The sequence below is a fragment of the Rhineura floridana genome, chromosome 8 (genome assembly GCF_030035675.1).
Source record: "Rhineura floridana isolate rRhiFlo1 chromosome 8, rRhiFlo1.hap2, whole genome shotgun sequence".
In the NCBI taxonomy this organism is placed as follows: Eukaryota; Metazoa; Chordata; class Lepidosauria; order Squamata; family Rhineuridae; genus Rhineura; species Rhineura floridana.
In genome coordinates, this window is record NC_084487.1 from 52,458,971 (window position 1) to 52,485,354 (window position 26,384).

At 40.3% G+C, this 26,384-nt stretch overlaps 3 protein-coding genes and 1 long non-coding RNA gene across 9 annotated transcripts in view; 2 read left to right on the forward strand and 2 right to left on the reverse strand.

Moving 5' to 3' along the window:
* The window catches only part of SCYL2 (SCY1 like pseudokinase 2), a 38,483-nt gene extending 36,613 nt beyond the window's left edge, over positions 1–1,870 (reverse strand). The window contains exon 1 of one of the 2 annotated variants that reach the window (XM_061639498.1): positions 1,627–1,870. The gene's annotated coding sequence lies outside the window, so the exon portion shown is untranslated. Of the gene's footprint in view, positions 1–1,355 lie in introns of both variants that reach the window. The other variant, XM_061639497.1, reaches the window with a different exon arrangement.
* Positions 1,765–6,907, forward strand: LOC133390590 (uncharacterized). Of its 2 annotated transcripts, XR_009764432.1 has the most exons (4): positions 1,765–1,930; positions 2,109–2,254; positions 4,032–4,100; positions 6,370–6,907. It is a non-coding gene; the product is annotated as an uncharacterized LOC133390590 (long non-coding RNA). The 2 variants fall into 2 exon arrangements; XR_009764431.1 differs by having other exon boundaries at positions 1,765–2,254.
* Positions 4,986–18,117, reverse strand: ACTR6 (actin related protein 6). Its single transcript, XM_061639499.1, has 11 exons — positions 17,367–18,117; positions 16,326–16,443; positions 15,677–15,745; positions 14,291–14,414; positions 14,022–14,157; positions 13,886–13,942; positions 8,284–8,382; positions 7,568–7,646; positions 6,097–6,268; positions 5,448–5,586; positions 4,986–5,255 (listed from the first exon to the last, which is right to left on the reverse strand). Exons 1-11 carry the CDS (start codon positions 17,432–17,434, stop codon positions 5,126–5,128), a joined length of 1,191 nt encoding a protein of 396 aa, XP_061495483.1. The 5' UTR covers positions 17,435–18,117; the 3' UTR covers positions 4,986–5,125.
* A 948-nt stretch (positions 18,118–19,065) lies between these two features.
* BLTP3B (bridge-like lipid transfer protein family member 3B) overlaps positions 19,066–26,384 on the forward strand; it is an 82,709-nt gene continuing 75,390 nt past the window's right edge. For 2 of the 4 annotated variants that reach the window (XM_061639494.1, XM_061639496.1), the window contains exon 1: positions 19,066–19,307. In XM_061639494.1, the coding sequence (XP_061495478.1) occupies positions 19,264–19,307 (44 nt within the window). In that variant the 5' untranslated portion in view covers positions 19,066–19,263. The remainder of the gene's footprint in view (positions 19,308–26,384) is intronic. The other 2 variants (XM_061639491.1, XM_061639492.1) reach the window with 2 other exon arrangements.

The following is a 26,384-nucleotide window of genomic DNA, read 5'->3' on the forward strand; positions in this document are numbered from 1 at the left end:
AACCACCCTGTTCAGATCCTGTAAATTCAGGGCTGTGGATTTGCATTTGAGGACCTTTTCTAGTTCTATATCAATTGAGCATAGTCTGATGATAACTGCTGCATGATCCTAAGCATCTTTACTAAGAATTCTCATTGGAACCCAAAGATGTATCGCTGAACACTAAAGTCTGGATCATTCAGACCATGGTATTTCCGATCTCTATGTATGGATGTGAAAGTTGGACAGTGAAAAAAGCGGATAAAAGAAAAATCAACTCATTTGAAATGTGGTGTTGGAGAAGAGCTTTACACATACCATGTCTGCAAAAAAGACAAATAATTGGGTGTTAGAACAAATTAAACCAGAAGTATCACTAGAAGCTAAAATTATGAAACTGAGGTTATCACACTTTGAACACATAATGAGAAGGCAGGATTCACTAGAAAAGAAAATAAGAAGGCAGCCAAAAAAGAGATGGATTGATTCCATAAAGGAAGCCACAAACCTGAACTTACAAGATCTGAAGAGGGTGGTTCATAACAGATGCTATTGAAGGTCACCGATTCATAGGGTCTCCATAAATCGTAATTGACTTGAAGGCATATAACAACCCATTGGAATCGCTGAATTCTGTGTTACCATGCTTAGGAAACACAGAATTTAGTGGTTCCAATGGGAATTCTTAGTAAAGAATTCAGACTATTGCCAGTAGCAACTGTCCCCAGATGGTGTTTTGAAAGGGAAATATTTCCATTTAACACCTTACTGCTACCAGCATGACTCACAGAGGATACAGCCATTCTGGATTAACCTGGATTGTCAGAAGAAAGTTTCAGAAGTGACACTGACAACCCATGATGTATGAAGCAAAAGAAAAATGTTTTCTGCATAGCAGTAGTCTTCTGAAGAAGACCATTAGCTCAAAACAAAGAATGTGGCTTTGAAGAGACACATGACAATCCTCACAAGAAGTGCAACAAGTAAGGAAGCAGGGAAAACACATAAAATATATACACAAATGATGCTTTTGTAGTCCATTTGGAACAACAGCTTTTATTAACACCGCATAAGCCATGCACACATACTTCTAGAGATACAAGCCTTTAAATACATTTTCAAATAAAATCTGCCTTACTAGAGCACTAAACAACTTCAACATAATTTGCACTGGATACTTTCTTTAATTTTTAATGAATTTATAAACTGACTGATCACCCAAAATAGCAAGACTTTTCTTTTTATAAACATATTTGATCTGCTGCAAAAGTGAGACCTACAATAACCATCCCTCTAGTTGAATAAGCTCGGCACTGTTCATGAACAGAAAAGAGTTTCTACACCTCCCAAAACAACAGAGCAGCCCTTCCACTTACCTGGAAAATAATGTTAGAACTACTCCTCCTGCCACACCGCAGGGAGTTAGGCCCCTAGTTCCTTTCTCCCAAAGACTACTAGGCAACCGCCCATTATGGGAGATGGCACAAAAAGGAAAAGCCCCCCCCCCGCCTTCCTGCCCCGGTTTGTCAATAGTCCGGGCCCAACCGTGCGACTGAGAGAGGAAATGGGTCCATCGCTGCTTCAGGGTCTCAAGGCCACACTCGGCAACCCACAGCAAAAGTCCCGCGTCAGGTTCCACCGGCTCACCTCAACCTGAAAAAAAGGTGCTGCCCCACCGTGGGGCGTGGTTGACCGTGCCGACCCCGGCTCGGCTACGCTATGGCGGCCACCTCAGCACAACCTAACCTGACCAGTTCTACTCTCTCTTGCTTCCGCCTCCGTTGCTGTCACTGGGAGAGAAAACAGGACACAGGAGCTGGGGCCGGAAGTCGTGCCGTAGGAAGCCCCGCCTACTGCCTAGCGCCGCCAACGGTGGTTTCCGCGACGGCGGCAAGTTTGATTGTCAGGAATAGGAAACTCCGTAGCGAGGCCGTTGGAGAAGCGGCCGTTGGTAAGGGCCGCCTTGCCTCTCCCTTCGGTCGATCGAGCGTCGATTTTGTCTGCCTGTGAAGATCTCTCAGTAGAAGAGATTATATAATGAACGTGTTTGTTTCGCTGCTTCCGTGTATTTTTTTTGAACCCTGGCTCCTTTGCTTTCTTCCACCGCCAACTGTATTGGCGTGTTTCAGGTGCTGTAGGCCAAGATAATGGGGCTTTGCCCTCAAAACGGAGGTGCATACAAGCGCGGAATCACTTAAAGATGTGTGTTTAGACTGGTGCTGCTGTTCCATTTCTTCGAAAGTTATTTGGAGTTAAGGGTCAGTAGTGACGTAAGGTAGGTTGAGAATTGTACCAAAGTTTGTAGGATAGTAAAGTCAGGTTAGGAGAATTCCAAAAAGATATCTCCATATTGAGTGAATGTGCTACAAATGGCAAATGAGATTCGGTTCAGATGTGCACTGACCAAACTGTATTTTGTGCTGAAGTGGAGATCTAGTGGAACGGGGACAAGATATAGTGTAGAGTTCCTGTTGTGTTAAAAGTTTTTTTTATTGTTTTTTTTTATGAGGGCCAAGTAGTGATGGGATATATTTTGCCTATAAGGAAAAAGTTATTCTGAGCAGTCTGTGTCTCCATGCCAGGCATAATGACGAATGTCAAGCAGTGTGTGATTCCTATTGCACCAGGTGGTTCACAGCAAAGCTATTGCTGACATGTTGGACTACCTAAGGCTGCCCAGACTGAAGTGGCACTACACACAATGTGTGAGCTAGGATACATTCTTCTGATTGGACATTAGTTTTATCAGTTTCCATGAGGGCTGCAATGTGGCTGGAGAACGGCGTGAGCCTTTTTCAATGAGAAACATACTTCTTACCCACCATATGGTCCATTGTCCTATAGCTAAGCCTTCAGTGAGACGTAGTTCACATACATGGAAAGGGGCACTTTCTAATTTCAATGGCTCTCTACACTTCTCCCAGAAGTGGAAGAATGCTGGGGACTGGAATGCAGGTGTCAGCTGTGGCAAGTAGTTTGCTTGCCCAGCTGTTGCCAGCATAGGAATGACTGAGGGCCTGGATGGTGGGAATCTGGTGACTACAGGAGGTATTAAAGGGAGTGAGGACACGACATGCTCCCCCCCCACACACACTAGGGCAGGGAAGAAATCTCCGTGCTGGGCAGAGGGAATGCATGCCTCTGTTCAGTTGCCAAGTTCCTAATGCCTGAAGTGATCCTGCTTCCATTTCCCTCCTCCCTTCTCAAAATTTGAGTTGGGTACCCACTTCAGCTAGCCTTAGAATGACATTTTGCATTTTAGCACATTGTGTTCTGGTGAGCTACAAGGAAATGTTTTGTGTGTGACGGGTAGATTTAAGTGTGTGAAGTTGTTTCCGATTGGATCAGCTGGATGGAATGGCTATGAATGCCTGTAGGAAAGGCAATAGCAGGTGAGTGAAAGGAGACCTTCCATCTCTCACCTGCTGCTACTGCCTTTCCCATAGGCATTCATAGCCATTCCATCCAGCTGACTATGAAAGTAAAGAGAAGACAGAAAAGCAGAAAAGGCTATAGGCAAAAAGCTGTTTGTAGAGGTTGTTATGAAAGGTAAAATGAGGAAGAGATGACAGAAAGGACTGAACAGTGTAAGACTTAAGGTGACAATAAGAAAGATGGTGGAATTAAATCGCAAGAAGAGACACTTGCTTTGATTTGGTAGTAATGCTATGGTGACGCTATGTATATTGCTCTGTAATTTGTAGGATTAATAATGTGCATCATTAGTACTATTAAGGATAAAAAAGTGAGAGTGGGTCCCAGGTTGCAGGCTGAGAGTCAGAGGTGGGTCTTGGATCTGGTCAGACTGAAGACTGTTGGACTTAAATGAAGCTCGAGTCTGAACCAGCAGGGACCATGTTCTTCAGAACAGAGGCTTTTGCAACAAATCTCTAAACCTAACTTGTGCTAGGTTATATAGGGATGTTTGTGTGAGAGAAATAATCTTCAACTAATTTCCTCTTATTTCATCTAACATTGATACAAACTTGGTAAACTTCACTGTTTTTGACTGTCATCTGGTAAATGAACTTGTGTCTTTTCTGTTTGTACAGTATGATAAAATACAGGCTTAGATGAGTTGTCAGGTTGGAGATCTACTTTTGTACAAGACATAAGAAATGGTAAGGGAAGAAACTTGTCCCCTTTCTTTCAACTTTACTTTTTTTTTTTGCTCTGATCTCATAATTGTAAGTCAGCTATACAGCCTTACGTTTCCTAAAGACAAAACAGGATGGGAAGCCTTCCCCATATCTGCTACTCTGCTAGCATTGGTGTTGAGGACTGAGTTACTTCCTTACTTACGTTTTGTGAGAGAGAACTGTTCATGAACACACACAAATTGCATGTCAGTTCATAAGTGCAGGACAGTTCAAATAAATATTATAATGTGAGTGCCTGAATGCTCTTGTGCAGATTGCACCACACGTGGAAAGGGTTGTCATTCTTGAATGGGGAAGAGAAACTAATGCAGCGTGTGCACATTTTCAAACAAATTCCAAATATGGGTTAAGTGGTAGGCTGAAAAGTTGCAATTCTTGATAACAAAAACCACAGATGGCCAGTGGCAGAATTGAATGACATAACACACAGCAAATTTTCTGTATATATCTAATAAAAGGTTTTATGCACTATTTTAGGTTTGTGACTTTTTGTTGGACTTTAGCATTTGCTGCTGCTCTTTTTATTTCCTTTCACAGCAAACAAAAGCACTCCTGCTTAAATCCCGATTTAATATATTATAATACTTGATAGAAATAGGTTAAGCAGAGTATTTGAAGAAAGCTAGGCCACCTGGATTAATTCTCTAGCTTTCTTGGGTTCAGTTACTGTACAAACATCTCCCTATTTTCCATGTAAACTTTGAATTCAAAGGTGTTATTTCAGTTTGCTACAGTATATTATAACATATTAAAGCAAGACACTTCTATGGTGATATTTTTAGTTATGCTATTTGTAGTGAGGTTTCAGTTTTTATCAGCATTTGAAGGAACACAAAGGACAAAAAATTCTTATATAAAAAGAGTCAAGTACTGCATATGTATTAATTGAAAGTACACTTTCATTTCTAAAAAATGGCTCCAACTTAAGAAAACTTGCCAGGTCAATGATAAATATATACAATATACTGCCATATATTGTGAACGATTTAAATATCAAATTTCTCTTCACATATACTATGCCCATTTTCTTCATAGTCTTCTCTTGTTACTACCATATCTTCAAAATCATCATTTTCAGAAATCAGCTTTCCACCTTCCCAGGAATAAGTAATAGGGCTGGAAGGTAAAAAAAAAAAGAGTTAATTGTGCAAAATGTAAAATAAAGTTGGTCAACATATTTTAATATTTTTTTGCAGTATTAGCTAAGACTAGAGAGGATGCCACCTAAACTGATATTTGGAATATAAAAAGGTGGATAATAATATTTGATAGTTGAAAAGCTGCATGTGTAAGGGAAAGGTTACTTACTTCTCTGGCAGAACAACAGAAACATCATAATCTGTTGGAGTGAGGCAACGAACCTCAGAGTAAACGCGATCCCTGAAGCCAGGGAAGAGTGTGTTTCCACCAGTCAAAACAATATTCTTGAAGAAATGAGGCTGCATTTCTATGGAGAAAACCAGAGGAAACAAATTATTATTCTGCAATAATTTGATTTAGTTTCATAAAAAGTCATTAACTCAGGAATGAAAACTACTGGCACTGAAGGCAGTGCCAACATGATCAGCCACATGCTGAAACATTCTACTAAACCAAATTGCTTACTTCCAAGTTTATGAGTAGGGTATTATAGTTCTGGCTTTAATTCCACTTTTGATGCATTTAAGCTATTTAATTCAGAAGTCTGGATACTGCATAGGTAACTTTGGCAATTTACAAGAGTAACAGGTCAAAAATTAGTATTGGTTTACTTGTATAATATAGAAATAATTCGATTTTAACTAGATTATTTATCCAGGTTTTGTTTTAAAAGTTTAATTAAATTTGACACTGGAGAAGTTCTAGAGACAATGAAACTTTCATCCTTAATAAGGGAGCTTTAGGAGCCTAACAAAAACCGTCTAGCTACGCAACATGATCCACAGTTAATTTTTTGACATTGTTTTAATAAGAATACCTTCTGGCAAGTTCTGAATAGAATAAACAATGGCTTCAGGAATACCCATTTCTTGAATGCCAATATCTGAAGGATGGAAAAGTATCTCTGGAACAGCAAATCGCTCATTTGTAAGACGAAGTATTTGTTCACCAGTTTTGTATTTTCCACTTAACACCATTTCTTCCCTTGGCTAAATTAGACAGATGTGAATTAACACACATATAATGATGATTCCATCTTTCAGTATCAATATATTAATCATTTGCCTTATTTGTATGATTCTTCTCATAGAGGTGGGCCCCGCTTATATGGCAGGTTCCGTTCCGGACTGCCGCCGAAAAGTGGAAACAGACGAAAAGCAGAACCCATGAAAATAATGGCGCGCATTGCGCAAGAATGACGCACAATGAAAAAAAACCACTGTAAAAGCGGAACAAGCGCCTTAAAGTGGGGACTTTCCGGAAGTGAAAGCCGCCGCATTAGCGCAATGCCGAAAGGCGAAACACCGTAAAGCAGGGCCCGCCTGTATAATACTTGGGATCCAAAAACTGAACAAGGCTTTGGATTTGTTTCTTGAACAACTATCCACCATGGCACAAGGTAAGCCACTTTTGAAATGGATGTCTCTGGCAACAGCACATTCTAAAATGTGGCTGAAAATCCCGTTTCAAGCTAAGGGAGGAGAAAATTAAAGCTAATGGAGTATCCCCAAGATCATGGATGTGGCAGTTGGGTGTACCAACTGGCTTTTTGAATTCAGATCACTATTTAGGAACTAAAGTCAAGTAACAAGATAGATGTTAAAAATAAAACATTTCTAGATTCATAAGACAGGCAAGGTTGTATTTTCTGTTGATGGGGGGGGGGAATGCAGTGTTTTAAGTCACAATATTCCGGAATACTTTCTGTCCATTAACCTCAAAACGTGCATATATATATAAATCAAATAAAGAATTAGTCTGTATTTTGAGACTGTGATATTCAGTTTTGCCCAATCACAACACAGGAGAACATCTGCGAACAGGTTATATTACAGACAACTGCAAAAGCCAAGTCAGCAGTTTCGCATGAATCTTAAACCTGTTTGTTTGTTCTGTACTGTTATACCAGGCTATCTCAGAACATCCTGACGTACCAATTGTGCCCAACATGTTAGGACTGAACAATAAATGGATGAATCAATAAATTAAGAGTAGCAATTCAGTTCACATTTCTGTCTCTCAAAACCATTTTTTTTCTAACTAAGTAGCATGTTCTAAATTAATGCTGGTCCTGGGTCTAAATGGCCACTTCACGTACCAAGTGGTGTTTTAGCCACATCAACTGGTACATAAACATGTAACCAACTTTCACAAGTAAATCTTGTTTTGCATTTTAGAAATGCTAAACAAAAAGAATAAAGTGCAAAGACAGTAAAATCTAGGATATTCAATTCTTCTCCTAGCACCCTATGAAGTGAATACAGAAGACTATTATTTTACGCAATTACCTTACAAAACCCTTTTTTGATTGTGCTGAAATCTGGTAAAACATAGTCCAACATTACAGTATTTTCTTCCCCTTTCAATCTGGAACAGATAATTGGAATTTAGAATACAAAATTTACTGGTTCTTCAAAGCCACCCAAAACAAACATTTCACTGCAACTAAATAATTTTGCCCTAATACAGTTCTAAGCCCAATTTTCTCAAAGTCTGACGAAGGCTTCCCAAAAGGAGGCTTCAATAATAACTAAAAAGGAAGTAGCACAGGACATCCTTCCTTGACTTTCAGTAAAACAGCTGTCCACCGCCACCATCTATAGCAATTTAAAGTGTTCAGAACATATATGTTGAAGCTAGAACTTTAAGATGACTGAGAACACTGGAAATGCTTCAGTAAGTAAGTGGGTCTCTCACTGAATCAGACCATAAACCCTAGCTTGGCTGAAATGTTCTCTCAAAGATCCTTATCCCTGTTTCCAGAGAAAAGCACTCTATACATGCTCAAAGGCAGCCTTCATTACTAAACATGTTTCAGAGCTAAGCCTTGATGAACCTAAGCTTAAATTTAAACCCTGGACAGAAGACATTTTCAAAAAAGTATTTGATATTTAATGCATTAATAGACCAACGTCAACTGAACTGCCTATTATTTTTTTCCTCAGCAGTACATAACAAATTCTTCAGGCTGTAGATAAAGTATTTAGAAATATAAAAAACATACTTGGCAGCCTCCATATCCTTGAAAAAGTCTTGGGAAACACAGCATACATCTTCTTTCACTTGATTAATCACATGGGTTTCATCCATAACATGGAGTTGCCTATAATTGTTTTTAGAAAATAATACTACTTTATTTTGTTCTCATTGCTGGTGTTATATTAAATATTTATTTAACTTTATGTTATAATAAAGTTGCTAGATTAATTATGAAAAACCCATTTAAGCCTTTGCAGAGTAGTTATATTAACTTATTAAATAAAAAAATAGTAAGAGGAGGATGAACATTCTTAACACTCTGTTTATTTGGGTTCTCATTAAGTTGTGATTCATCTGGCAACCCAGAGGAAGTTCATGGCTGGAAAAAGGTCATAATATTCCTTTACCAGCATTGCTATAGAAGAGGAACCAAACTATATAGGAAATATACTGATAGGGCTTTTAAAAGCACAGCAACTTAAGGTTCTAACATCTCATTTTTGGGTTACAATTGAAGATGAGTATCGATATTCGGAAATAATTTGGTATTGCAAGAGTTGAGTTTTCCGAGCAATGGTTAAGTGTTGCAATACAGTGGCAACTGCATCTGAAAAGACTGTGGGGTAGGGGAAGTGGTTCTAGGGCAGGCTGTGTACGTGTTATGTGCCTTCAAGTCAACCCTATGAATCAGCGACCTCAAATAGCATCTGTCACGAACCAGCCTGTTCAGATCTTGTAAGTTCAGGTCTGTGGATTCTTTTATGGAATCAGTCCATCTCTTCTTTGGTCTTCCTCTTTTTCTACTCCCTTCTGTTTTTCCCAGCATTATTGTCTTTTCTAGTGAATCTTGTCTTCTCATTATGTGTACAAAGTATGATAGCCTCAGTATCATCCTTTTAGCTTCCAGTGATAGTTCTGGTTTAGTTTGATCTAACACCCAATTATTTGTCTTTTTCATGGTCCATGGTACCCGCAAAACTCTCCTCTAACACATTTCACATGAGTTGATTTTTCTCTTATCCCCTTTTTACACTGTCCACATCCATACAGAGAGTTTGGGAATACCATGGTCTGAATGATCCTGACTTTGGTGTTCAGTCTTTGCATTTGATGACCTTTTCTAGTTCACACGAACAGCAGTCTGTTAGTCTGAAAGTTAAACAAAATACCAGTTGTGCCTGCATCTGCTTTTTACTGCCAGTATTTGGTGGCAGCATGAGGGCAATACACAACTTCCCTATACATCTTGGGTATTCCCCCTCCCCCATGCAAGAACTTTTTCTTGGCCCATCCTTTTCCCTCCACATAGTCTTTCAGGAGAGAACCCAATGTAACAATAGGGAGTGTGATTATTTTTTTTTAAAAAAAACTGTAATATATAATACATATATAATATAAATAATAGTTCTTCTTTTATAATGTTTCCATTACCAGTATATTACTTGAGTTAAATATGGATTTGCTTAAGCTTTGCTGCTGAACAATTTTTTTCCACTATTAGTCTAACAGCACGATCTTTACTCAGAGGTAAGTTCCACCATGTTCAATGACTCTTACCAGTTTGGGATTGCAGCCAAAATCTGTAACCCTGCACAGGCTTAGTCTATTGCATTTTCATTTAGGCATGCACAAACTAGATGTAATGTGTTATTAGAAAGACATCAGGGATGTATATATGCATGTATTAGGTGTGTGGGAACACAACTGTCAGCAGGGCTACAGTGCACGGGATGGGGGATTTAACTCTTCCTTTTCCAGCTGCAATCCTCAGTAAACTCCCCTATTTACTATTAGGCTTACAAAAATACTCCCATTGGTGGCATTTTGGATGGATCTTAGGACTTGCAGAAACCTCAACAAAATAGGAAAGGGTATACATATTCCAGTCATCTAGGCGCTCTGGTTCTCTTCAGAATGTCACTGACATTTGTATGCTTTTGCAGAAACCTCTCAGTATTGGCACATGGGTAATACCTCACCAGAGATGTGAAGGCCAAGAAAACCCCCGGAAACTATCGGGGGGGGGGGGAATGGAGGGTGGTGGTGGTGGGGGGGAGCACAGAAATTTGGCCTTAAAATCTAGGGGTCGGAGCTTAAGCCACTGTATGTACCTCAGTTAGTTTTGCTCATCTATATACTAATATTCCCCATTAATCTTCAAGGGTGTGGCTTACGAAGTTTTGTATATCATAATAAGAAGTTACCCTCAGAGTTCACGAACCCTCACATGTTATTATATAGCCACAAGAGTGGTTGTTTACTATAGCCAGCATGGAGTTTTCACATTTCGCCATATTAAATTGAAAATACCCCCATGTCATTCTGCTGCTTCTCATAAGCTCATTACAAAACAAAATATTACAAATCTTATACAGTAGTCCTGATTATAACAACCTTCTAAATTTTCAATGATACACAAAACATTTAGAGAGAATTGAGAGTTCAAAGTGTAAAACGGGGGGGGGATCCAGATCCCTGTTGGACTTTTTTCTATCTGTGGTCTCATAACTTGTTGAAATTAATTAAAAACCAGCCTTGTTCACAGAGTACATGTAATCCTATTACTGATCTGGCCCCATACTCTGACCTTCATCTTCTGCAGTTTAGAAGTTAAAAAAATGCATGGCTGATTTTTAATTAAGAAATTTAACATTGGAGTCTATGACAGTGCAGGCATGTTCAGTAAGAACCAACTGTCAGTGTTCTAGAAGCCAGACTCGCAGCTGTTTGGCTTGGCTAATGGGGCCACACCCATGCCAAACATTTATTCCACTTTAAACAGTCATGGCTTCCCCCAAAGAATCCTGGGAAGTGTATTCTGTGAAAGGTGCTTAGAGTTGCTAGGAGACTCCTGTTCCCCTGACAGATCTCCAGTGACAGTGGTTTCACAGAGCCCCTCTTCTGGTGACTGTAGGTCTGTGAGGGGAATAGGGCATTTCCTAATAACACTCAGCAGTCGTCACATACTACACTTCCCAGGATTATTTCGGGGAAGTCATGACTGTTTAAAGTGGAATAAATGTCTAGTGTGGATATGGCCAGGAACAACCTTGGTTTAAATTTGGGTGGGTGACTACATGTGTCTGCTGTAGAATAAAAAGGTGGGGGAAACCCTGAAATATAATACTTGCAATGTTTTCCTTTTGGAACATGAAGGGGCTTTCCCTCTGCCCAGTGCCCATCCACCCAATCTCCTCCCCTCCCTACCTTATCACCTCTCCCTTCCACTTTCCTCCCCCTGAGCCCCTCCTCCACATCAGTTTCACTTATTCAAAGCATGATTGCACAGGAGTAAATCCCATTGAACTTAACAGGGCTGTGCAGTCGGTATGTCAAACCTTTGACTCCGACTCCTCTATTTTTCTACTGTCCGACTCCGACTCCTTCATAAATGGCAATTATATATTAATTTTTCTACTGGCTGACTCCGACTCTGACTCCTTCATAAATGGTAAATGTATATTCATGTATTAATATTAATAAATTAATATTAATATTAAAATATTAATTTTATTCTGAAGTCGGCGTCAGTACATTTCTACCGACTCCGACTCCACCCAAAATTGCTTCTGACTCCACGACTCCAACTCCACAGCCCTCTCCCCTCCCCCTTCTTTCCTCTCCTTCCCCCCTTTCCCACTCCAGCCCTCCCTCCCCGCCATAGTCAGTTTCACCTATCCTAAGCATGATTGCACAGGAGTAAATCCCTCTGAACTAAAAAAGCATGCAAATGATCAAACCTGCCCCCCTCCCCCCCGTAGTCAGTTTCATCTATCCTAAGCATAATTGCAGGGGAGTAAATTCCACTGAACTCAATAAGCATGCAAATGATCAATCCATTCTTAGCAAACTTGCACAGGATCCCATTTCTTACCTCCAGTTTAAAAAGCAGAGAAATTCACTAATAGGCAAAAAACCCATGCGGTTTTAAAAAAGTACCTATAGCCAACAGATATTTCTATCAAACTTTTTAAAAAGGGGAAATTGGGCAGCTATAGTGAATGCACTGGGGAGCAGGAGATCTGACCTCCTCTTTGAGATATTGGACTGCTCTACACATTGTTGACCATTGAACTGTACTGTCACTGAGTTTATTTTCCATCAAGTCTGCAAGTCTGGAAATCTGTAGCTAGCAGGAGTTATGTCTTTGCCCAGTCTGGGAACGTACAGCCAAGGCCGTTGCCATTGGTAGCATCAAGATAGACTGGGAGAGTTCTAGCAGCTATCTGTGTTGAGCTGAGTCTTCTGTGTCATGTCTTTGAACTGAGAACTTCTCTCCTGGGGGGGGAGCAACTCTACCTGTAATCTTAAAGCCTTAAGCCATAATGTCTTGTAGTAAAGACTCTTAACCTGATCTAATGCTTCTGTGATGTTTCTTGCTCAATTTAACTCCAATGTAACGTATGCTGTTTCACGCAACAACGCACACACTTCAACACACATTTGTCAAAATGCAAACACAATTTGGGTCGGTCTTTCATAGTCCAATCTACTTCCTGTGTAGCTTGGAAGAATTTGGTAACATATGCCTCTGAGGATATGGTGAGTGTTGGCAAGGAAGAAGGGTTATATTAAACTGGAGGTTATATTCTATTTCTATTTTGGGTGCATCAACAGCTGAATCTGAAACTGCAGCTTTGATGTAAAATCAGACTGCTTACAATATGTTGCTACTTAAGCAATGAATCTTGCTGTTGGGAAAAAAAACTCGGTCTGCCCAAGATGCATGAGTTCAGCCTACTATGCTTAAACCACTCCACTTAAGGAAGGGTGGGCATGGATAATTAAAAACATAGAGCACACCTAGAAATTTGCTAGAATGTATTTCAGCTCCCACTGTTTTATCTTGTGCAAACTGAGACACTGCTCATGTCCACTGCAAAATAGTCAGTGCCATTATTTCACAATTGTTTTTGGAGTTTTTTTTAGTGTAAATTATGCAAAGTGTAATTATGTCATATATTCACAGAAAAAGAAGCAAAAGGAAATAATTTACTCCAGGAAACTTCACTAAAATTGCAAAGTAGATCAAACATCTGAACTACTTGAACTGTCTTAATATTGTTGCTTCCTCCCTGCTAAGATCAGAACAGTGCATGTCTTTTTTCTGTTATTTGGCTGATTTCAGGTATGGCCACCATATGCTCAGAGGCACATGTTATCAAATTCTAATAGGTTTTTTGCCTATTAGTGAATAATCTATTAGTGTGGCCAATCATACCCCCCGTTTCACTCAAATTCTCCATGGAACCAGTGGCATGTGGAAATAACCAACAGGATATGCCAGTGGATGCTGGTGCAGTTTCATAGCCATACCTAAAATAATTCACAAAACAATTTTACTGCTCAATTCTTGGAGTGTTCCATTTATTTTTCCAATGAAAACTCTGGCTGCAATAAATGTATTGCTGCAATAAAAACTTCGTTTTACGTATCATTGCATACCCTGCACCCAAATCTAAACAAAGCAAGTTTTCACAATCTCTTTTCAGCAAATCTTAAAATGTCAAAAGCAATCTAGCTTTTTTTAAAAAAAAAACCCTTTTGCTCTATAAAATCAAGAAGCTATATTTTTTATTAAGGTAAACTCTAGATAAGATTGTAGTAATTTCTAGTTAGTAGTTTACCTGTAAGAGATTATCTCCTTTAGATGATTGGTTAAGAGTTTTCCTCCCACGTTAATCCTAGAAACAGGAAATATGTTCTTTAATCTTTATATAATAAAAACATTATCGTATCTTTTTTATTAAAAATGGTTTTTACCTTATAATTGCCTCCTTCTTCTTTTTACTTCTGCAGTAAGGCACAATATGTGTAAAAGAATATCCACTGTCTACAATAATGCAACACAGTTCTGAAGGGTTATCTCGGAAGTATCTATGGGCACTGAGAGCCCCAGCTGAAAAACAATGCCATGTCATAGCGTCAGATAAGTTTATTAATAGGTAAATGTAAAAATAAAGTGTTGTAGCAATGCCAGGCAAAAACATATTTTTTCCAAAAAATAATCAGTAAGAGGACTTAACATTTACCATTTACTCTGAGAACTGCTTGGAACTGGTATTCTTCAAATAATATTTCATTCATGGACTCTTGTATTGAACTGAAGTTGAAATAAGGTTCCGTTATTATGATATTGGTATCTACAAAGTCTACCTATGAATATATAAAATGAATTCCTTGCTATTAATACATATGTTCATAATAATAAACATGTACATAGCACATTTTAACACACTGCACATATATTACCTCACTAATCTTTGTAAAGGTCTTGAAAGACCCCCTATCGCAGACAAGAGATTTTAGGTAAGAGTGACTTGATTAAGGTCATCCAAGACTAGGATGAGATTCGAACTAGAGATTTTCTCCTAACTCACAGTTTACACTTCTTGCCATTATCATACAGTAGCTCTCAGCAGAGCTAGCAGGAACACCTATCTAAAACTTGTAGGTTATGTAAGTTTAGTAAAACCTACATATCCTTACAGCGGTGGATTAATGGATTCAGTCAATCAAGCTACATTCCTATACCCATTTTCTTGAGAGTAAGCCCTACTGAACTCAGTGGGGCTTATTTTTGAGTAGAGATGTATAGGATTGTGTTATCAATATTCTGTATTATTTATTTAGCTTGTTGCCTCAACTGTAAACCATAAGGTTAGCAAAACACAGAAGTTGTCGTATAAATGTACCTTTACTTCCAGTTCTGTACATACCCCACAGTTTCGTCCTGTAGTAAAGTCGCACATATAAAGTAGGTAGCATATGGTCAATACAGCCGCTTTCGCTGGCTTGTCACCTCCTCTCATAATAGCTCCTGACCTTCATAGGCCTGGACAAGCTTGCCAATCAAGATGTATTTATCATTTTGATTTGTATCCTTCAAATACATTATCGGGGTGACTTACAATAAAAAATCAAAAACACCATAGGCTTACCAAAATGTATCATCCTGAATGTGAAGAGACAGTGGCCAACACAAGCCATGACTAAACACTGGCTGAGAAGTGTTAATGTCATGCTGCAACTTGGGGTGCAAATTCAGCAGGTGAATTAGGGTAGAATGAACCCCAGTTCTACAGAAAAATACTCAACACTGAGAAAAAAAGACTCCTCCAAGACTTGACTCTCATTTCAGAACCCACAAAAAGATATGCACAATTTTATCTGCTATTTACCTGTCTGAATATTTATAACACCTACATTGAACAAGTGCTCATTTGTAGAAACAGAAACCAAAGCTCTAATGGAAACAGTGAATGTCTTGATTTATAGACATTTATAGAAATCAAGGCTTTCACAGTTTAAATGAAAGCTGATATACAACCTTCAGCTATCAAAGAGTTGTTCAATAAGGTTATATTTTTCTATTTTTCCAGCTCTATATTCAAGACATAGAAAAGTGTTTTAATTACCTGATACATTTCTTTTCCAAAAAGATAGTCCCAGACTTGTCTCTGAACATCCCAATTTACCAAGTAGCCCTGTTAATTAAAAATATAGAAAAGTTACTGGTCTAACAATTTCATAATTGCTTAATCTTACATTATCCTTCAGTCTTTCTTTAACACACTACTGAAAGAAACCTAGTATCTTGAAGATGTTTTGATAACTGGGGCAGCTGTCCTAAAGATTTGATTTTGGTCTATGTAATTTTTTAAGGTCAGTTTTTTAAAAATATATATTTTTCCTATTGGAAAAGGAAAATGTTCAGAGTAAAATTATCCGGTTCTTGTTTATCATTTATAGTGCAATCATGTGCATTTCTATAAGTAAGAATGCTCTTCTGAAGTCAATGGGACTTACTCCCAAGTAAGTGTTTACAGGATTGTAGGCTTAATTTATAATTACTAAGGTGCGTAACTCAATACAAACAATAACCCCTATCTAAAGGACAATTTTATAGAAATGTTTCTCTCCCCTCTGAATTTAATTTTTTAAACATTCTTTATAAATATTTTTAACACTAGGATTGTTCAAAAACCACATCTATTCAAACACAAATCTTACTGAATCTTACCCTACAATTCTTGTGTAAAAAGATATCCATGCAATATAAATTACCTTCTGGAAAGGAAGTATATAAAAAAGTCCAGATGGATCTTTAATTTCATCGAGCTGGTTAGCTGTAAATGTCTTCAAACGAGCAGTCTTTGATCTAAACTGACAGTTGGGAATAACACTGTGGGGAGAGGGGGGAAATGCAGCAGCTTCCTTAATACACATTTAAAGAATTTGCTGTCGATGAACATCAGATTCTAAGAACCATTTTAGTGGTAGTAGTCCAGTGGGCTATTCAGATATAACGCTAAACATTGGAGGAGCAACAGTAGGTGAGACTCCGGTTTCTATACACCCTCTCCTTTTTCCAGTGTTGCAGTGTAGCGTTTGCTTCTGTTCTAGATTAAACACAGTTTGCAGAGTTGTCTGAACCCAGATAAATTGTGATTAATCTGAACTATGGTTGATGGATTATAAAGCTAGTTTGTATGGACAAGGTAGTCACTGTGAGTTCAGTGACGATTATTCCCAAGCAAGCATATATAGGACTGTAGTCTTGAAAGTACACAGGGCCTGAATGAGGACGTGAATTTTAAATATGTATAACATGATGAACATGAAGTGCTTTTAACACACAAAAATTAAACAAATATTATGGCTTGCTCCATAATATATTCAGGTCAATGATGGCCTCTATTGAGGGTATGTTGTTGTCTATACGGATTTGTGGTTCTAGAAGTAAATTAGGCTGAAAGGTGTCTTTAGAGTTGAAATGGTTACATGTATAAAGATCATATGGATAAGAAATAAATAGTCACATATCAATCCTGTTTGCTGGAAATACTTTTTGTAATCTAGTTTCTCAGAAGTTTGCTCACTCCTACCCAAGCTACTCCCAAATAAATACACTGGCTCTGCACATTTCTAATCATTCTTTAATTCATTCATAACTACCAGTTAATAGATTAGAGTCTCATACATGTCCTTATCAAACATGTCCACATCCACACGAGAAAACCCGTTAACCGACTGCCTGTTCCAAAGTATTTATTAGCTTCATCCAGCCCTCTTCATCCAAACCTCAAGCGAACTGAGGCTTCTCACCTGACATGAGCGTGACTGTACCCGATCTTGGCATTGTAGGCGCCGTTATCCAACACGAGGGTCGCCATTTTCCTTCTTGTTTAGTCTGTGCTCCGTTCCGCCTGCTATAAGGGGTAGGAGCTATAGGACGTGTAGAATCTCTGCTTCACAACCAGCTGCGAAGTCTATAGTCGCCGCCGGGTGGCTCCTCTCTTTCTCTTTGGTTAATGCGACTTAGCCCCGTTGCATGATGGAACAGTGGAGGACTTTCCGACGTGACAACAAACAGGAGAAAAGTAATAGAGATAGGAAAACAGAAGAGCTCCATCTCTTCCATTTGCTGTTATCTTCCTCGGAATGGATGTTAAATATAGACTTCTGATCTTAGACAAACAGTCAGTTTCAATAAAGTTTTCCCCTCTGCATTGAAACCGCAGAGAAATCAAGGATAACAGAATAGCTGTAACGCGTCGGTCCATAAAAGAAAGGCAGATAAGGAGTGTATGCGCTTTTTAAATCGGTTCTTCTGTTGTGTGAACTTTTCATTTTTGGGAAGTGTTAGGCATGCTATCCTGGTGAGATACCCGGATAGTATTAGTGTTCACTTACAATATCTGTATAGCAGCCTTATAATCTTTCTGCATCTGTATCACATGCGAGTACTGTACCAGGTTCAGCCTCCAACGCTCCTGCAACTTAAAGATAACAATATCCTTCAGACCTATCCCTCGTGCTTTGCAATACAAGGACAATACTGGACGGTTTCTTTCTTTCCTGCTAGTGAACGGACTGTTCCCATGACTTAAAGGTATGCCTGTGTGTCACATTTTTACTCACACAAGGCAAAACTGATAGGGCTATGAGGCATACGGTTGCCAGGTCAGAAATATCCCAAACCCTGAAATTTTGGGGGTGGGCCCGAGTGATTTCATGGGGTGGGCCTGAGTGATGTCATTAAGCGTGATACATTAAACGGCAACCACATTTGCTTGGCACATACAATTCATACAAAAACTATGCAAAATGACTTTATTCTGAAAGCTTTGGGAGAGTTTGCTGACTCAAGGTGTTTCTATACAGCCTGAATTGTGCATGTTTACTCAGAAGCAAGGTCCAATTAATTCAATGGCAATTATTCCCAATTGAAAAAAGGAAGTGATATTTTATTTTGATGGCAAATAGATGCTAAAATCCGTAACAAAGTTCATATTCAGTGACGAAGGAGTTAAAATAGAATTTAAAAGTCTGATTCACTCTCTGCACATCACCGTTCCCCTCGCATAGCGATCTTGGGGGACTGAGTGATCCTCGCGAAGAGAGAATGTAACAAGTAAATCATGTTTTGGTATTACGATATTTATAAATGTTACAAGTGGACCTGTCAGACAGGTAAAACTCCTGCTTAAAAGCAATAGCTATCAGTTTCTGCTGCAAAATCTCGACACACTTCTCCCTCCCCGCTAAGCTTCTGTGAGTCAGACGGTGAGGTTTCCAGGCCAGCGTGCCCTGGTACCTATCTTTTCTGGATATTATTACACTGAAGCTGGATTTAGCGTGGCAGCGCTTCTGGATTCATTCCTCCAGAGGGAAAATGTGACATCGCTTGCTTGCAGCAGCTCCAAGATAGCGCTTGTGGACCGCCTCTCATCGCCCTTCTCCGCCGAATCACTGCCCCAAACCGCTCTCTTTCTCGGTATAGTATAGGCGGGGGTGCTCCTGGCGCCTGGCACCGCCCTTCTCGCCGCCCAGAGCTAGCCTGTCAGCTGGCTCCACTGCAATCAAGATGGCTGCGGGGGCAGGGAGCGGGTGATCGGAGGCGGCTCCGCTCCCTGCTACAGGACTGGAGGAAACGCAGGGATGGGTCGACCACTGAGTTTCTTTTGCTTTCCCTGAAGTGGTGGGCTGAGACGTACAAGGTATGGCGAGCATCATCAAAAAGCAGATCTTGAAGCACCTTTCCAGGTCAGTGAAATGGAGTGGCGGAGCGCCCTTTTCGGGGCCGGTTTTACAGGTTTGACAGAATGACTTGTTAAGAAAGGGGCGAGTCTGAACCGCCTCATAAAGCGCCCCTTTCCTTCAGGCGTTGTGAGGCAGCAGGGAAGTGGTGGAAGAGTATTTGAGGGTATTGCTACCTGTTTGTGTCCCTTGTATCTGTGTGAAGTGCTGGACTACTAAAAATGTATCCTTAATTTTGAGTGTCATTGTATGCGTGGGTCTGAAACCGGGCAGGGGGGAACACTTGCACTGGCACAAGAAAGCTGAGGACGGGGAGATTAACAGGGGGAGGAGGGGTTGGCAACCCTATCTCACTCTCGCACCAGACTGTTGCTTGCTGCAGTCGAGAAAGCCAGGGCGATCATCCTCTCCGCCCCCCCCCCGTCTTCGCAACCTTAAAGGAGAACAGGGAAAAGCATGGACCCTGACCCCATTCGTCTGCCCCGGTATTAGTGCACGACAACTGAAGGTGTCTTGAGAAGGAAGCGCACAGGCAAGAGAAGGAAGCCAAAGACCGAAGTGGGTGGATTGTAAATTGTATTTGACACGTTGCTGTGGGAGGAGCGAGCGGCAGTTTGGCTGATGTCACCATGCATATTGTCTTTTGCAGACAGGTCTGGAGACGCCAGATTTGTGTGGGAACGACAAATCCACAAAAAAGCTTGGCAAGTTGTACATCATGCCAGGCAAAAAAGCTGTCTATCCAGGGTTTTACTTTGGCGTGGTGCCAAAAAAATAATTGTAGTGGGAACTGGGTTGTTCTTGGCTAAATGGATAAATTCTTTAAATATCTCTGATATTGACCATATGTTTAAAATAAATGATTATTTGAAAAAGGGATGTGCATTGAATGTTACATTCAAAGGCTGGCATGATAGTAGACAGTAATCAGTTGCTTGAGGTACACAAACTAGTGGGAATAGTTGGCTTGTGCTTCTAAGAAATGAAGAATTGGGGAATAGTGGGAACAGGGTGTGAAATCAAAAGTTCTTTACAACATTTGAGACCATCTTAGGGAATCTAAAAAATTCATGTTAAAAGCAAAAGGTTTGTGCAGTTTGATGTGATCTTTTCATTTTCTTCTTCCTTGAGAGATGCCCTATTTTTAGTGGGATGGTGGGGACCATAGCTCAGTGGTAGAGCACCTGCTTTGTATGCAGAAGGTCCCAGGTTCAGTCCAGTTAAAAAAGAGTCAGGTGGTAGGGGATGGGAAAGAAACCTTGCAGAGCCAGTGCCAATCAGAGCAGACAATATTAGGCTATATGTACAAATAGTCTGACCTGATATAATGCAGCTTCCTATATACTAACTAGGGATATCAGTTTCTTCAGAACTACCCTGAAGTTATCAGTCTGAGTGATTAAATAGATCATTACTTTAAAAAAGTCCAGAAGCATTGACAGAAGACATATTGGAAGTACGATCCTATACATGTCTACTCAGAAGTAAGTCCCATTGAATTCAAGGACCTACTCACTGGTAAGTGTTTACATTATTGCAGCCTAAGGAGAATGATTGAAGGTTGCTGATTCATAGGGTCGCCATAAGTCGTAATCGACTTGAAGGCACATAACAACAACAAAGGAGAATAACAAAGACTGAAGTACAATCAGTTGGAATTGTGTGTGTGAGGTATTGTATTTAAAATATGCCATAATTTTATAGTAGTTTAAAAAGATTGTAGTACTTTCTTTTTTTACATGTCATGAAACATTTAAGTTAAGTATACTCTTATTTCTAGCAATATGGTTTAGTAGGTAACATTTGAGGAAGTGTTGGATGAGTTTTTATAACTCTGGGCATTATCTGAGGGCACATAATACAGCAATCCTGATGAAGTTAAGCAGGCCTACCTTGATGGGAGACTGCCTGGGAGCGTCTTGAGTTCTGAAAACAAGGTGGAATATAAATTAAATTTTTAAAACAAAGAATCCCAACCATGGGTACCTGTTATGAGACTGAGACTGTAAAAGTGAGGTGTGTGTTTTAAACCACTTTCCCTCTTGGGCTTTTAAATACAACTACTGTTTTTTAAACTGTAATTCAAAACAGGAAAAAAGTAAATATTTTTAAAAGGCTTGTGGGGGAGCCCTACAATCAGAGTATGAAATGGTTCTGCAAGAGCTTAGGTCTTACTATTATTTATAAAGTGCCTAATGTTTCATAAGCACTGTACAGAGGTTTAAAAACTAGACAGGCCCTTCCCGCAGACTTACAATTTATTGAACCCTGTTTGTTGTATATAGTGTTTTGTTCTATATACTTTTATATTTTATGAGAATAAAAGTTTTAAAATTATTTTAAAAGGTATATCATTTAAACACACCTTTCAGAGGGATTTCATAGAATCAGAACAGTAGAGTTGGAAGGGGCCTATAAGGCCATCAAGTCCAACTCCCTGCTCAATGCAGAAATCCAAGTTAAAGCATAACTGACAGGTGGTTGTCCAGCTGCCTCTTGAATGCCTTCAGTGTTGGAGAGCCCACCACCTTCCTAGGTAATTGGTTCCATTGTTGTACCGCTCTACCAGGTAGCAAGTTTTTCTTGAGTTCAGCTGAAATCTGGCTTCCTGTAACTTGAGCTGATTATTCCATGTGCTGCACTGTGGGATGATCGAGAAGAGATCCTGGCCCTGTTCTGTGTGGCAACCTTTCAAGTACTTGAAGAGTGCTCTCATATTTACCCTCAGTCTTCTCTTCTCAAGGCTAAACTTGCCCAGTTCTTTCAGTCTGTCTTCATAGGGCTTTGTTTCCAGTCCCCTGATCATCCTTCTTGTCCTCCTCTGAACTTGTTGCAGTTTGTCTGCATTCTGCTTAAAGTGCAGTGTCTGGAATTGGCTGCAGTACACAAGATGAAGCATAACCACTGACTCCACTCCACCTGGTTAATGAAAGAGCTCTTGTGTAAGAGAGATAGCACAGTTAGAATGTGAAAAAATTGATCATTTCAATAGCAATTAGATTTGCCACAGAGACTCCTACGACACAAATTCACAGTACAGTACTTCTTAGGCTGAAACTCTTTCAAAGGGGAATAAGATCATGGAAGAGATGGGGGTGGACACCCCACCGCAGCAACACCCGCAGGATGCGGAGCTGGAGGAGCTGCTCGAGACACAGCACAAAATGATGCTCGCATGCTCCGATGGGCTTGGAGAGACCCCGCATGGAGCCACAACGAGGATGCGCGCCCAGGAGAGGCTGAGGTTGGACTTTTCCCGCCGCCAAACACCACCTCTTCCTCCTCCTCTTGCTGCTGCTGCTGGCCACGCAACTAGCTGGTGCAGACGGAGACGCTGGCGAGGAAGATTCTGAGGGGGGCCCCTCGAAGGCAGGTCCTCCTGGCTACGGGACCAGTCACTGAAGCTATGCAGACAAGGCAGAGTGCGCCTCTGATTTTCCCTATTGTGAGGGTCACATGCAGTCCCTCATCAACATCAACACAATGGCCACCCTCTTTAGCCCTCAGCTAAAGCCCGTCCTGCTCTCTGATCACTACCTGCCTCCCAGAGAGATGCTCCGCCTTCAGAACAATGGACACACAGGCTCGCTGAGGTTTGAGTCCTGGAGCCTCGCAGCCAGCCGGCGCTCCCGCCTGGGAGGAAGGAGAGGCAAGAGAAATGGCGGCAAGCCACACCAGGGGACCAATAACCTTTTACCTGTTTGGTGCCCTCCTCCATGGTCAACATAATTTCAGTTTTCTGACATTTTCATAGAGTGGGGAGGGTGGCTTATGGGCTTCCCTTGGTGAATTCTGACTTTTATACCGTGTTTATGGATATGGTTTATGTATTTTGCTTTGTAAATTAATTTGATATTTTATTGTATCTTGTGTATTCTATTGTAAACCACTTTGAGACCTTTTAGATAGTAAGTGGTCTATACATGGATGTAATAATAATAATAACCAATGCCGAATAGAGGGGAACTAGTCCTTCATGTGATTTGGAAACTAAACTTCTGTTAATGCAAAAAAGACAAATAATTGGGTGTTAGAACAAATTAAACCAGAACTATCACTAGAAGCTAAAATGATGAAACTGAGGTTATCATACTTTGGACACATAATGAGAAGACATGATTCACTAGAAAAGATAATAATGCTTGGAAAAACAGAAGGAAGTAGAAAAAGAGGAAGGCCAAACAAGAGATGGATTGATTCCATAAAGGAAGCCACAGACCTGAACTTACAAGCTCTGACCAGGGTGGTTCATGACAGATGCTCTTGGAGGTCACTGATTCATAGGGTCGCCATAAGTCGTAATCAACTTGGAGGCACATAACAACAACAGCAAATGCAGCCTAAAATAGCATTTACTTTTTTGCATCACACTGTTTGCTTCTGCTTGCGAACAACAACAATTCCAAGATCCTTCTATTGTTACAGTAGGGCCCCGCTTTTCTGCACCCTGCTTTTCGGCGTTCCACTAATACCGTGCCAGTGGGGCGATCAGCTGTAGCGCAGGGAGCTTCAGGGGCCAAGAGCTGTCAGCTGGAGTGCGGCAGCTGGAGATCCCCGCGCTACAGCTGATCGCACGCTATTGCTGTAGCGTGTGATGAGCTGTAGCGCAAGGAGCTTCAGCGGCCAAGCGCTGCCAAGCGGCTGGAGCTCCCCACGCTACAGCTGATTGCGTGCTACAGCTGATCAGCTGTAGCACACTATCAGCTGTAGCATGGGGAACTCCAGCTGCTGCGCTCCAGCTGACAGTGATCAGCTGGGGTGCGTGCGATCAGCTGTACTGTACAGCTGATTGTGCCGGAGCAGCAGCAGGCTTCGGGCTATGTCCCACTTTCTGGCGATTTTCGCTTTTTGGTGGGGATCTGGAACAAATCCGGCTGTATAAATGGGGACCTACTGTATTGTTTATTAGATGTATTACTTGCTTGATACTCAAAGGTCCCCAAGTCACTTACACAATGTTAAAACAAAAACAAATGAAACACACGATAAAATCATAACAATAAAAAAGAACAATAGCACTAGCACCCCCATGCGGCCACAAAAAGGTTTGGCAGCATGTTAAAACAAAACATTGTCTCAATCTTTCTCCCAGGCATTTGATAAAGTGCATCTTTACCTGGTGCCAAAAAGGTGACAATGAAGATGCCAAGTGGACCTCACTGGGGAGCATATTCCACAGATGGGGAGCCACAACTGAAAAGGCCTTCTCCCTTGTCACCACTCTCTGAGCCTCCCTATGAGGGAGCACCTAGAGAAGGGCCTGAGAGGAAGATCTAAGAGTCTGGGTAAGTTCATATTGTGAGAGATGTTCCAGAAGATATTGAGATCCTGAGCTGTAAAGAACTTTATAAGTCAAAACCAGCACTTTGAATTGGGCTTGGAAATGTACAGGCAGTCAGCGCAGTTGGAACAGGATAGGTGTTATATGCTTTTTTTCACCTTGAACCTGTCAACAGTCGGGCAGCTGCATTCTGCACCAATTAAACTTTTCAAAGGCAGCCCCACGTAAAGTGCATTGCAATAATCCAACCTTGAGGTTAACAGAGCATAGATTATTGTAGCCAGGTTATCCCTGTCCAGATAGGGTCGCAGCTGGGCCACCAGCGTAAGCTGATGAAAGGCACTCCACGCCACTGAGGCCACCTGTGTCTCAAGCTATAGCAGTGGATCCAGGAGAACCCCCAAACTATGAACCTGCTCCTTCAGGGAGAGTATGACCACATGTCAAGCAGGCCACACACCACACAGCCAGTCAGAGGAACCACCCACCAACAGCATCACAGTCTTGTTAAGATTAAGCTTCAGTTTATTGGCCTTCATCCAGTCCATTATTACAACCAAGCCTGTTTTGTTTCCTACCCTCAGTGTTCCACAGTTGTGCTTTTTAAAAAAAAATGCTTTGTAGAAATACTTATCTATACCTTTTCTATCTAGATATTCGAGTGCAAAGTGAACCATCACAAATGTGTGTACACTTGGATATAGTGCTTAACTTTTTTTGAAGTCTAACGTGAAAAGGCATGCAGTGGTATGAATGATATTCCCCATTCAAGGCAGGAATAAGCATGCCCACAATTGGTTGAGTATACCCTACCTATTGTAAAATACCTGACCAAGTGCAAATGGCAAGCCTTTTAGCTGTTGTGGAACTGTTCAAAATGGAGAGAGGCAACAAAGAAATAAACAAGGAAGTGAAGGGGACCAGTGTAAAAAAAGAATTCCTAATTGCTTTTGATTGAAAAACTACAATAAGGGTAGATGTACTCTGACTGAGAATATAAAATTACTTTCCTTTTCATTCTTTTCAATGGAATCTGACATTTATTTGTTATTTAAAGCATTTTTATCCCAGTCCAGCTGAAAAGGCTCTAAGAGCAGCGTGCAGATCAATAAAAAAAAGACAAAACTGACCAGAATTATTCTTGTTGGTTTTTACTTTCAAGATGTGATCGCATCTCATACAGTAGTTTTACAAAGTGCCTGCCAAAAATAATTTATTTCCTTTTGGCCAGTATAAAAGAAGCAAGAACAAATAATGCATTTTAATGACATCCTTTAGAATTAATTGTCATTTATTTTATAGCATACTAGAACACTGATGGCTTGAAACCTTTTTCTCAAACCACTACATGTTAATAGCATTGTGTTTTTTAGTACTTTAATATCTCATTGAAGTTTTACAGAATCTAGGATATTGGAATCAGATAATTGGACTTGATTCTTCATATCTCTCCTCCGGCCTGCCACTCCAGTTGGGAGGTTTAGCTTTGAACCGTTAACATGAAATAGCAACTTCACTGTAAAATTACTTAGTAACCAGAGCTACTTATTAATAGGCCTGTATATAATGAAAGGAAAGTACACATTGGCTGTGCTCATATGTCACAATAAAACACCACTAATGGTTTACCATGAGAGTGCAGATGGCTTCTGGTTTGCAAATTGTTTCTCCCTTAGTGAGAGCAGGAGGAACAAATCATGATCTCTGACTTAGTGTTCCATCTTAATTGGGAACTGTAGTTAGTTTCACTACAAACAAACCATGATGGTTAAGCCAAGGTTTAGTCTTGGCTTCACAATCAT